This window comes from Coregonus clupeaformis, unplaced genomic scaffold (genome assembly GCF_020615455.1).
Source record: "Coregonus clupeaformis isolate EN_2021a unplaced genomic scaffold, ASM2061545v1 scaf0303, whole genome shotgun sequence".
NCBI classification, from domain to species: Eukaryota; Metazoa; Chordata; class Actinopteri; order Salmoniformes; family Salmonidae; genus Coregonus; species Coregonus clupeaformis.
Window position 1 is genome coordinate 1 of NW_025533758.1, and position 12,468 is coordinate 12,468.

Here is a 12,468-nt window from a genome sequence, read left to right on the forward strand (position 1 = left end):
TTGGTGACATATGAAGACAATTTTATGACAACTCACCTTCAATGTCAGGACGCTCGGAAATATGAGGACATTTTTGGAGTCCTCATTTTCCGAGCTCACTACAGTGTTCTAGACGACCATAGAATGCCCCTAAACCAAAAATCTGAAAAGTCTTTAAATGTCACAATCTCATGATTTGAAGTGTGTGTGTGTGTTTACGCTTTTTGCTCACCTGTGAATACGCCACCTAGTGGTCAGTTTTGGAACATTAACACACTTTAAACACACTTTAGTCACGTGACACACTTTAGTCACGTGACACACTTTAGTTACATGACATTTCCTGATTTTGTTTGAGCACACTTTCCAACTATTCAAGATAGATTTACTTGAATACACATAATACATGTCATCATAGTCAACTATAACTAAGCTTTGGATAAAAGCGTCTGCTAAATGGCATATTATTTATTTATTATCATAAAATCCTCCTAAATCCCTCAAATAAAAACGTAATTTAGCATCAATTAGCCAGATAAGCTAATGTTAGCAAATTAGCTGAAAGGAATGAAAAGGACTTTTGCCACATGGAAAATTCAGAACTGGAAGAAGTGCAAGAGAAATGAAGGTAATACATTTATTTTTCTTCATTTACAACTAAAGAGATAGTTATTATCTAAGCTGTTCTTACATTTAAGTGTTCTTGACCACAAATGTTACTTAGCACTATCATGTTTTTCCATTTAAAGCCAAAGTGATGATATTGGTTGTTCAGTTCAGATAATGTTATTTGTAGAGTTTACAGTACTATACTTTTATAACAGTATTTATCTTTGAAGGTGTTAAGATTGCTTACTGTGCTTACTGTGAAAAGATTGCTATTGTGATTGCAGTTGCATAAGGTTTGCACTGATCGGTTAGCCTAATAAGCTAACCGGATACTGCATTAGTAAGAACATGAGCACGATATGACTAAAGGCAGACTAATACCATTTGATATATCCTTATTCGATTCAAATCAAGTATTAGTCTTTTCTGTATTTGTCTCGCTGACTTTTTGTCATCCAATGTAGATGTTTTCTAGTTGAGGAGCACATGGGCAATTGAAGAGCATGTCAAAACGAAGAGCCAGACTTAGTCCTGAGGCTGAGGCTATTCATTTTATTATTTCTGGAAGTGACAAGCCTTGTATAAAGTCAAATGGATCAATGACTATAAAGGTATGTTATACACACAAGCTACACTTATTGGGTCATACCATATTGGGATGTCATTTGAAACACATTCAAGTCTTACACAAGTGAAAAAAATCACTGCGTGCACGCTGCATTAGACACATACGGCTTTAACATCCAATTTCAGAAGTTATGTTGTGATTCTTTTGCAAGCAGTTGGGGGATGGGGAAAATATTCAAGATTTATGAACTACACCTCCCAACTTCTATTAGAATGTGTGATATTGGTGGTAATTTCCTTGGCCAGTCGGCAGACCGTTCGCGCTATGTGTGAAAGCCGGTAATGTGATTTAAATTCAAAAATGTTTTTAACATTTGATCATAACAACCCCAACGATAAACGGAATGTAGAAGCATTTGGGTGATAAAAATTTACAATATATGTGAATGATGCGTATCAGCGCGTAGAACAAATATGGCACCATTCAAGTTAACAGAACAGCGAAAATGCACCGCCGAGTAGGCCTACCGACAGAGTGTTCACAACATGAGTGGGTGTGTGCGTAATCCCTGCCTGTTGTGATTTGGGATTTTTTGTGTACGCTGATGTCCTTAAATACAAAGTCTGCAATAAAGCGGTCTAAAGCGAGGAGTCAAAGGCAGACTCAGCGGTGCAAGTCACTGCAGGTCTAGTGGTGATAACTGCTGGAACCTGACCGGGGATCACATCTCTTTTTGCCCCGCTTTAACGCCATTGTTTCGGCGTTTCCGTTTTTAGCTGTAGATCTGTCATTAAATCCAACATAAAATACGTCTCCTCGTGATTTCATAGTTTTCAGACCAAATTTATTTTGAATGATGTCACCTTTTTGGGTCCTTACCAGTTTGCACCCCTGCAATGGATCTTTCCCCTAAATATTAAATCATACACATTGATAAGCAGGCTAAATGGGTCTGATCAACTGCAATTCATTAACCTAATTTGAACTGTATTACTTGATACTAAGTTCTTAACTTTGTTACATCAGGACGTGGTGTATTTGCCTCAGCACCAATTGAAAAGGGATCCTTTGTCCTCGAGTACCGTGGGGAGTTTATATCGCAATATGAATGGGACAAGAGGCAGGGGAAGTATACGGAAAAGCAAAATGCTTTCTTGTTTGATTTTGAATGGAACAATGGCTCATGGTGGTAAGTAAAACCCTATAAGACATCAGTTCATCTCTATATGTTTATATGTTTTGTGGAGAAAACGTAAATCTGTTTCCCTCTTCAATTTTAGCATAGATGCATCCTGCGAAGATGGTTCACTGGGGAGGCTGGTAAATGATGCCCACAGGTCCCCAAATTGCAAAATGAAAAGATGATAGTCCAATGTAAACCTCATCTTTGCTTGTTTGCTATTGAAAACATCCAAGCAGAGAGTGAAATAACCTATGATTATGGATAATCTCAGTGGCCATGGCGTGCTCTGGTAAGTAAATCTGCTTTGATATATTATAATGTATAAGATCTGTCAAAGAATTATAAAATATATAAATACATGTCCCTTCTTACATGTATGTTGTCACCGCTTTATATATATATATACAGTTGAAGTCGGAAGTTTACATACACCTTAGCCAAATACATTTAAACTCAGTTTTTCACAATTCCTGACATTTAATCCAAGTAAAAATTCCCTGTTTTAGGTCAGTTAGGATCACCACTTTATTTTAAGAATGTGAAATGTCAGAATAATAGTAGAGAGAATTATTTATTTCAGCTTTTATTTCTTTCATCACATTCCCAGTGGGTCAGAAGTTTACATACACTCAATTAGTATTTGGTAGCATTGCCTTTAAATTGTTTAACTTGGGTCAAACGTTTCGGGTAGCCTTCCACAAGCTTCCCACAATAAATTGGGTGAATTTTGGCCGATTCCTCCTGACAGAGCTGGTGTAACTGAGTCAGGTTTGTAGGCCTCCTTGCTCGCACACGCTTTTTTCAGTTCTGCCCACACATTTTCTATAGGATTGAGGTCAGGGCTTTTTGATGGCCACTCCAAAACCTTAACTTTGTTGTCCTTAAGCCATTTTGCCACAACTTTGGAAGTATGCTTGGGGTCATTGTCCATTTGGAAGACCCATTTGCGACCAAGCTTTAACTTCCTGACTGATGTCTTGAGATGTTGCTTCAATATATCCACATAATTTTCCTTCCTCATGATGCCATCTATTTTTTAAGCGCACCAGTCCCTCCTGCAGCAAAACACCCCCACAGCATGATGCTGCCACCCCGTGCTTCACGGTTGGGATGGTGTCCTTGGCTTGCAAGCCTACCACCTTTTTCCTCCAAACATATTGATGGTCATTAAGGCCAAACAGTTCTATTTTTGTTTCATCAGACCAGAGGACATTTCTCCAAAAAAGTACGATCTTTGTCCCCATGTGCAGTTGCAAACCACAGTCTGGCTTTTTTATGGCGGTTTTGAAGCAGTGGCTTCTTCCTTGCTGAGCCGGCCTTTCAGGTTATGTCGATATAGGACTTGTTTTACTGTGGATATAGATACTTTGTACCTGTTTCCTCCAGCATCATCACAAGGTCCTTTGCTGTTGTTCTGGGATTGATTTGCACCTTTCACACCAAAGTACATGCATCTCTAGGAGACAGAACGCGTCTCCTTCCTGAGCGGTATGACGGCTTCGTGGTCCCATGGTGTTTATACTTGCGTACTATTGTTTGTACAGATGAACGTGGTACCTTCAGGCGTTTGGAAATTGCTCCCAAGGATGAACCAGACTTGTGGAGGTCTACAAATTTTTTTCTGAGGTCTTGGCTGATTTCTTTTGATTTTCCCATGATGTCAAGCAAAGAGGCACTGAGTTTGAAGGTAGGCCTTGAAATAAATCCACAGGTACACCTCCAATTGACTCAAATGATGTCAATTAACCTATCAGAAGCTTCTAAAGCCATGACATCATTTTCTGGAATTTTCCAAGCTGTTTAAAGGCACAGTCAACTTAGTGTATGTAAACTTCTGACCCACTGGAATTGTGATACAGTGAATTATAAGTGAAAAAATCTGTCTGTAAACAATTGTTGGAAAAATTACTTGTATCATGCACAAAGTAGATGTCCTAACCAACTTGCCAAAACTATAGTTTGTTAACAAGAAATTTGTGGAGTGGTTGAAAAACGAGTTTTAATGATTCCAACCTAAGTGTATGTAAACTTCCGACTTCAACTGTATACACTGATTAAATAGAGTATAATACAGAATATTTATTGTTGTGTTTCGTTGCAGACACCAAGTGACAAGATCCCAGCTCAAGCTTCAGCAGACCCAGAAGTGAGACAGAGATCCACTTCATCCTTCCAACAGGTTATTACACATTTATTGTAGATCTTTTCTATTTAAATTAAATTGTTGTCTCAGTTCATTCCAAAATATGAATTAAATGGCTTTTTACTGTATTACAACCATCCTTTTGTGTAAAATGTTCACAATATCAAAATTCCCATAACTTCTTTCAATATCATAGCATAAACAAAATTAGCCCGACCATTTGACAGAACTAACCGCCCCTCAAAACATAAAATTAATCTTTATTCTCTCTAATGGCTATGTTTTTGTATTTTTGGGGCAATGTTTTTGCCCATTTAACATATTTCTTATCAATTTGCGTGATTTAATTTATATGGCAAGTTGATCCATTTACATTGCTTTTAAGGTGGTGAGCTTTCTTTGACAACAAAAGGATAACTCAAAGTCAGGAACCTTGATTCCAGATAGTTCAGTCGTCAAGTCCTCATTTGGTAATTAGGCTGTTCAAGACGTAAATGTGTTTCAGATTACGTCCCGATATGGTATGACCCAACCAGAGTAGAGTGTGTGTGTGTTACACGGTCCTCATATTGTTGGTTAGCAGATATTGTACAGTTTTAACCATTTTTATAGAGTCTTGCATAAAAAGCCCAGATCCATATATGAATTATCTTTCCTAACATCTGTGGTCAATGAAGCCCTTGACCTCAGCAATGAGTCTCACCCCAAAGGCGATTATGATAGACAGGTGGTAGGAATATATTGTGACTGAACTGAGTATGATCATTAGTTTACGAAATAGATATGATCTATATTATAAAACACAATATTTCTGACATGTTATTGTTGTATTTCGTTGCAGACACCAAGTGACAAGATCCCAGCTCAACCTTCAGCAGACCCAGAAGTGAGACAGAGATCCACTTCATCCTTCCAACAGGTTATTACATATTTATTGTAGATCTTTTCTATTTAAATTAAATTGTTGTCTCAGTTCATTCCAAAATATGAATTAAATGGCTTTTTACTGTATTACAACCAACCTTTTGTGTAAAATGTTCACAAAATCAACATTCCCATAACTTGTTTCGATATCATAGCGTAAACAAAATTAGCCCAAACATTTGACAGAACTAACCGCCCCTCAAAACATAACATTAATCTTTATTCTCTCTAATGCCTATGTTTTTGTATTTTTGGGGCAATGTTTTTGCCCATTTAACATATTTCTTATCAATTTGCGTGATTTAATTTATATGGCAGTTGATCCATTTACATTGCTTTTAAGGTGGTGAGCTTTCTTTGACAACAAAAGGATAACTCAAAGTCAGGATCATTGATTCCAGATGTGTTCAGTCGTCAAGTCCTCATTTGGTAATTAGGCTGTTCAAGACGTAAATGTGTTTCAGATTACGTCCCGATATGGTATGACCCAACCAGAGTAGAGTGTGTGTGTTACACGGTCCTCATATTGTTGGTTAGCAGATATTGTACAGTTTTAACCATTTCTATAGAGTCTTGCATAAAAGCCCAGATCCACATATGAATTATCTTTCCTAACATCTGTGGTCAATGCAGCCCTTGACCTCAGCAATGAGTCTCACCCCAAAGGTGATTATGATTGACAGGTGGTAGGAATATATTGTGACTGAACTGAGTATGATCATTAGTTTACTAAATAGATATGATCTATATTATAAAACACAATATGTCTGACATGTTATTGTTGTATTTCGTTGCAGACACCAAGTGACAAGATCCCAGCTCAACCTTCAGCAGACCCAGAAGTGAGACAGAGATCCACCTCATCCTTCCAACAGGTTATTACATATTTATTGTAGATCTTTTCTATTTAAATTAAATTGTTGTCTCAGTTCATTCCAAAATATGAATTAAATGGCTTTTTACTGTATTACAACCAACCTTTTGTGTAAAATGTTCACAAAATCAACATTCCCATAACTTGTTTCGATATAATAGCGTAAACAAAATTAGCCCAAACATTTGACAGAACTAACCGCCCCTCAAAACATAAAATTAATCTTTATTCTCTCTAATGGCTATGTTTTTGTATTTTTGGGGCAATGTTTTTGCCCATTTAACATATTTCTTATCAATTTGCGTGATTTAATTTATATGGCAAGTTGATCCATTTACATTGCTTTTAAGGTGGTGAGCTTTCTTTGACAACAAAAGGATAACTCAAAGTCAGGAACCTTGATTCCAGATAGTTCAGTCGTCAAGTCCTCATTTGGTAATTAGGCTGTTCAAGACGTAAATGTGTTTCAGATTACGTCCCGATATGGTATGACCCAACCAGAGTAGAGTGTGTGTGTGTTACACGGTCCTCATATTGTTGGTTAGCAGATATTGTACAGTTTTAACCATTTTTATAGAGTCTTGCATAAAAAGCCCAGATCCATATATGAATTATCTTTCCTAACATCTGTGGTCAATGCAGCCCTTGACCTCAGCAATGAGTCTCACCCCAAAGGTGATTATGATAGACAGGTGGTAGGAATATATTGTGACTGAACTGAGTATGATCATTAGTTTACTAAATAGATATGATCTATATTATAAAACACTATATTTCTGACATGTTATTGTTGTATTTCGTTGCAGACACCAAGTGACAAGATCCCAGCTCAACCTTCAGCAGACCCAGAAGTGAGACAGAGATCCACTTCATCCTTCCAACAGGTTATTACACATTTATTGTAGATCTTTTCTATTTAAATTAAATTGTTGTCTCAGTTCATTCCAATATATAAATTACATGGCTTTTTTACTGTATTACAACCAACCTTTTGTGTAAAATGTTCACAATATCAAAATTCCCATCACTTGTTTCGATATCATAGCATAAACAAAATTAGCCCGACCATTTGTCAGAACTAACCACCCCTCAAAACATAAAATTAATCTTTATTCTCTCTAATGCCTATGTTTTTGTATTTTTGGGGCAATGTTTTTGCCCATTTAACATATTTCTTATCAATTTGCGTGATTTAATTTATATTGCAGTTGACCCATTTACATTACTTTTAAGGTTGTGAGCTTTCTTTGACATCAAAAGGATAACTCAAAGTCAGGAACCTTGACTCTAGATGTGTTCAGTCGTCATCTCCTCATTTTGTACTTAGTCTGTTCAAGGCGTAAATGTGTTTCAGATGACGTCCCGATATGGTATGACCCAACCAGAGTAGAGTGTGTGTGTTACACAGTCCTCATATTGTTGTTTAGCAGATATTGTACAGTTTTAACAATTTCTATAGAGTCTTGCTTGAAAACCCCAGATCCACATATTCTTTTTTTCATTTATAGGTCATCTATAAAACAGTATTGTCAATTTCTTAACCCAAATTATTTTCACATACAGTATAATGTATAATATCCTAATTTACTGTTACGGTACTGTGTTATTAAAAACAAATATTTATTCTTCATAATTTCATTCAAGGCAAGCAAGTCCAGTGGAATTGTACCCTTCCAGTGTCCTACTGCAAAGCAGGTAAGAAAGCTGCATTCTTGTCATTAGATAAAATAGTTCATGTTCTTTGTTAACACATTGTGGTATTTTTGATGAGAGGAAACATTGTAGAAATTTGTACAGCTTAGAAAAAGCCGCCATCTGCAAAATCTGAGGCGCCGTCATGATCGTTGTGAGGATCGTTATGAGAAGAGATAGCTGAGAGACAGAGGTCTTTCAATCAGTTTACTAGAATACATTTTTCTGTGAGTATGTAGGTGTTATGCACAATGTGATGGTACTGTAGGGAGTATGATACCCTAGGTATTAATACATGTATAAAGTTATTGACAGAATTAGATGCTTTTTTTTTCTTTTTTTTCAGACCTTGATGAATCTTCGGATGCTGCAGACTATCTTCCAGACTCATGTGGCAATTCCTCGGATGCTTCTATTATAAGTACTACAAGTTCTTGTAGTAAGGAATATAAAACCACAGAAAAGAATCTCCACCACAAATTGTCAGAGAACAAACCATTAGGGAATGTTACAGCACACAGTGGGGATAGTACCACCAGTTCAGAGAAGCCAAGAACATTAAGTTATTCAAAGATGCGCAGCAATCCTTGTACTTCAGTAATAAGCTGCAGTGCCAATTCATCAGAGAACACATCACACCAGAAAAGCTCCATAAATGTCACACCTTTGTCAATAACAGCAAAAGGAAGCAAGTACAACAAGAAGCAATTTTGTCTTTATTGTAAAAAGGCCATTTATAAATTGGCAAGACACCTCGAATCCATCCACAGTGAAAAGCCTGATGTTGCAATGGCTTTCAGTTTTAATAAAGGATCCCGCAAAAGAAGAGAGTTGTTACGCTCTCTTAAGAAGAGATGAAACTTTGACTATAATACTGAAGTGGCAAGCTGTGGCACTGGAGAGATGGTTGCCTGTAAAAGACCTAGTAATGCAAAACCATCTGATGACTACCGTGACTGCAAATTTTGCGAAGGACTGTATGCAAGAAATTCCCTATGGAGACATGTGAGAAACTGCCCGAAGAAGTCTGTTGAGGGAGAGCCTCAAGTTGGGCGAAAACGGATTCAACTGCACTTACCAAGACCTGACTCAGTTAAGGAAACTGTTTGGAAGATTGCTTGTGAAATGAACCAGGATGACGTTTCCTCGGTTGTAAGGAGTGAAACTGAATTCCTTTGTATCGGCGAGTCACTGTTGAATTCCAGGAAACCATATGAGAGAAGGAATGACTACATACGCCAAAAAATTAGAGCGATGGCAAGACTATTGATAACGGCAAGGGCTATAACACCTTTGAAGAGCACCGAAGTCCTTTGTTATGCCCTGTAACTTTCCCCATGTGATACAGGCAGTAAGATATGTTGCTGGTTATGATGTTGAAAGCAACTCGTATAAAATCCCATCATTGGCTTTGAAATTGGGACACAGTTTAGCCAAAGTTGCAGGCATTATTCAATGCAATGCCATCACTGCACATCGCCCTGCTGTTGCAGAGTCTGCAAAGCAATTTGCCACTTTACATCAGAAAAAGTGGACAGAGTCCATTTCAGCTGCCGCATTGGGTACGCTTCAACAAGCCAAATGGAATAAACCACAGGTTTGACCCTTTACAGAGGATGTGTCGGTGCTGCACACGTTTCTTGCTACTGAGCGTGCTAAGTGTATGAAGGACCTTGAGGAAGAACCCAACAGCAAAAAAGCTTTGGAAATCTTCCTAAAGTGACTTTGATGCAGGTAGTACTATTTAACAGAAGGAGGGAAGGGAAGTTTCAAAAATGGAGCTTCAGTCTTTCACATCCAGGGATCTTACGGAGCTGAATCCAGACATTGTGAGGGGCCTTACTGACTTCGAGAGGAAGCTTGCAGAGCACTTTGAGAGAGTTGAGATTCGAGGTAAAAGGTCAAGAAAGGTTCCAGTGCTTCTAACCTCTGACATGATCACTGCTATGGACCTCCTCATGATAAGCAGAAAAGAGTGTCAAGTCCACAAAGAAAATGTGTACATGTTTACACGGCCAGGTGTCCTTTCCCATTACAGAGGCTCTGACTGCTTGCAAGTATTCAAACAATGTGGTGCAAAGAACCCAGAGGCACTCACCTCAACAAGATTGCGGAAACAAGTCGCCACTTTGTCCACACTACTAAACCTCAAAGAAAATGAAATGGATCAACTTGCCACCTTTCTAGGACATGACATCCGTGTCCATAGAGAATTCTATCGGCTTCCAGAGAGTACCCTGCAGCTCGCAAAAGTCAGCAAACTGTTGATAGCAATCGAAAAAGGAAGACTGCCTTACCTGCAGGGGAAAGGGCTGGATGACATTGAGGTCAATCCTGAAGGTAAAATTTTGTTTGAAATATAGTTTTTAGCCACTTCAAATATAACTATTATAAGTGTTGTTAGTCCTTAATTTAAATAATTGGCCGTAAATGTTTTTTACCCAACCATATGAAGTAGAAATGAGTGATGATGATTCCAGTGAAGAAACCATTGCTGACCTACATCAATGCAAAGGTATCCTGACTTGTATATATGTGGTAATATCTTTAAGTTATGTCACATAAATGCACATTTCTGTGGGGATTATCGAAATGATCCTCTATCTGTTTTTAACAATCACATTGGTGGTGATAAGTAATTCCACATTTATGGATTTGCAATCAGTTTATGTTTATATCTCAAATATCAGTTAATATCTAATGTAGAATTGCATATTGCCTGACATTGAGGTTGTTTACAGTGAATAATACAAGCAAGCAAACGTATTGTCATGAAGCTCATAGAACATAATCACATTCATTATTACTTTGCAAAGGCTCAACAACAGAGACTTCTAGGGACCAGACACTTCTGAGGCAAACACCAGAGTCAACCACCCTGGACAACATGGAGGGCACTTCTGAGTCAACCACCCTGGACAACATGGAGGGCACTTCTGGAGTCAACCACCTGGACAACATGGAGGGCACTTCTGGAGTCAACCACCCTGGACAACATGAAGGGCACTCCTGAGTCAACCACCTTGGATAACGTACACATGAGCAACACACAACCAAGACATGGTAAAATAGTCACATCCCAAGCATCCTCAAAGTGCTCCAAAGGAAAGCAAGGTTAGTAAGCATTTTGTATTCACATGTATTGATAACATCATATAACTACTAACTAGAATCCTTTGTATCATATCCTCCATTTGTCACTTTAGCAGAGCTCATTGTTAATCAGTTGTATTTTGTTTCCATTTATGAAAGCTGTGAAGGTGAGAAGCAAGTGGACAGGTGATGAAGTGAAAGCTGTTGAGCGGCATTTGCTTAATTTCATAACAAGCTGCAGAATACCAGGTAAAAGGACTGTGACTCCTGCCTCCAAGCAGAGCCAGTAGCTCTGAAAGACAGAGACTGGGTTGCTATCAAATACTACATCCACAACAGAAATGTAGCATTAAAAAGGAAGATGAATAGATAGAACTAGAGCATGCCAACTGTAGCTCAGGTACCATTCAATTCCAATTTCAATCAGCTTCTCCTCAGATAGTGTTAATATCTGTGGGTTTCATGTTCATATTATTTTATTTTCCTTAAATGATTTATATTGTTGGTTCTTGTACAAACATGCCACATAGGCTCGACTGTAGATCCCACATGTTTGTATGTTTATGTATAATTGAGGGCTATTAATGAGCATATGTTTGCTACTTATAGTCACATTTTTTTGGGATAACAGTTGATGATATATGTTAATACTCTGCTCTCATTGACAGGGAAAAGAGATAAACAGTACTTAAAGGGATTGTTATTGTTCCTAAGTTTTCAGAAGCACTTTGTTCTTAACCACAAGTTGTTGAATGTGGCAAGGTGTTTAAATTACTGTTAAACTATTACCATTTCAATGGGTGCTTGTAACAGGCCTTGTGTATGGTAACTTGCACTATGTAACTATGATGTAAATCCCTATGTTATTTAGACAGGTTAGCTGAATGTACACTGTCATGTTTCATAGAAGCTGGATGCTTTAATAGAGAGTTTCTCATTCATTTCAAACATGCCATTTCTACTGCCTTGTGCATTGCAGGGAAGGAGGCAAAGTGTAGGTGGTCTATTCTGGGTGTTCAATTGATTTGTTAATTTGCATATTTTCGCTGGCACTCAATAAAAGTAAGGCATAAAGTGTTCCCTCTTTTTTTACATGAATATTGACTGCAAATGTATTGTTATAAATAACAATAATACGACTTAAACAGTAGACTGAGAATATATTATATTTATGAGCTATGTGAACATGGATAGGCATTTCTGTTGAAGGTTACCTATCTGGTGAGCATGATTATTATAATATATTTTTTAAAGCTTTAGTTAAGTATTGTACACCTAAGATTCTTATGCAGACATTTCAACATGTAACCGGAACCACGTTCAAATACAGACCCTATTTACAGGTTCTTCATAAGTCACATAAACCTGAAAATCAGTGTGTATCTATGGGCTGCTGTTGCTAT

At 37.7% G+C, this 12,468-nt stretch overlaps 1 protein-coding gene and 2 long non-coding RNA genes across 7 annotated transcripts; all 3 read left to right on the forward strand.

Moving 5' to 3' along the window:
* The first annotated feature begins 91 nt into the window (after window positions 1-91).
* LOC121559118 lies at window positions 92-2,520 on the forward strand. The gene is made up of 3 exons (XR_005998680.2): window positions 92-1,199; window positions 2,183-2,345; window positions 2,437-2,520. It is a non-coding gene; the product is annotated as an uncharacterized LOC121559118 (long non-coding RNA).
* A 1,966-nt stretch (window positions 2,521-4,486) lies between these two features.
* On the forward strand, window positions 4,487-9,280 carry LOC123484400. The gene is made up of 3 exons (XR_006658518.1): window positions 4,487-4,518; window positions 7,925-7,975; window positions 8,319-9,280. It is a non-coding gene; the product is annotated as an uncharacterized LOC123484400 (long non-coding RNA).
* A 459-nt stretch (window positions 9,281-9,739) lies between these two features.
* Window positions 9,740-12,144, forward strand: LOC123484401. Of its 5 annotated transcripts, none has more exons than XM_045214744.1 (4): window positions 9,740-10,312; window positions 10,422-10,487; window positions 10,789-11,086; window positions 11,225-12,144. In XM_045214744.1, exons 1-3 carry the CDS (start codon window positions 9,748-9,750, stop codon window positions 10,983-10,985), a joined length of 828 nt encoding a protein of 275 aa, XP_045070679.1. In that variant the 5' UTR covers window positions 9,740-9,747; the 3' UTR covers window positions 10,986-11,086; window positions 11,225-12,144. The 5 variants fall into 5 exon arrangements, with proteins under 5 accessions (XP_045070679.1, XP_045070681.1, XP_045070684.1 ...); XM_045214746.1 differs by having other exon boundaries at window positions 10,789-11,035; XM_045214749.1 differs by having other exon boundaries at window positions 10,801-11,086.
* The last annotated feature ends 324 nt before the right edge of the window (window positions 12,145-12,468 follow it).

Excerpts from the sequence above, each read along its gene's own strand:
- LOC123484401 (XM_045214744.1), top strand. The coding sequence starts at position 9,748 with ATGGAGCTTCAGTCTTTCACATCCAGGGATCTTACGGAGCTGAATCCA. Across the intron at positions 10,313-10,421 it reads CATTGAGGTCAATCCTGAAG|ATGAAGTAGAAATGAGTGAT; the intron begins GTAAAATTTTGT and ends TTACCCAACCAT. Across the intron at positions 10,488-10,788 it reads TGACCTACATCAATGCAAAG|GCTCAACAACAGAGACTTCT; the intron begins GTATCCTGACTT and ends TACTTTGCAAAG.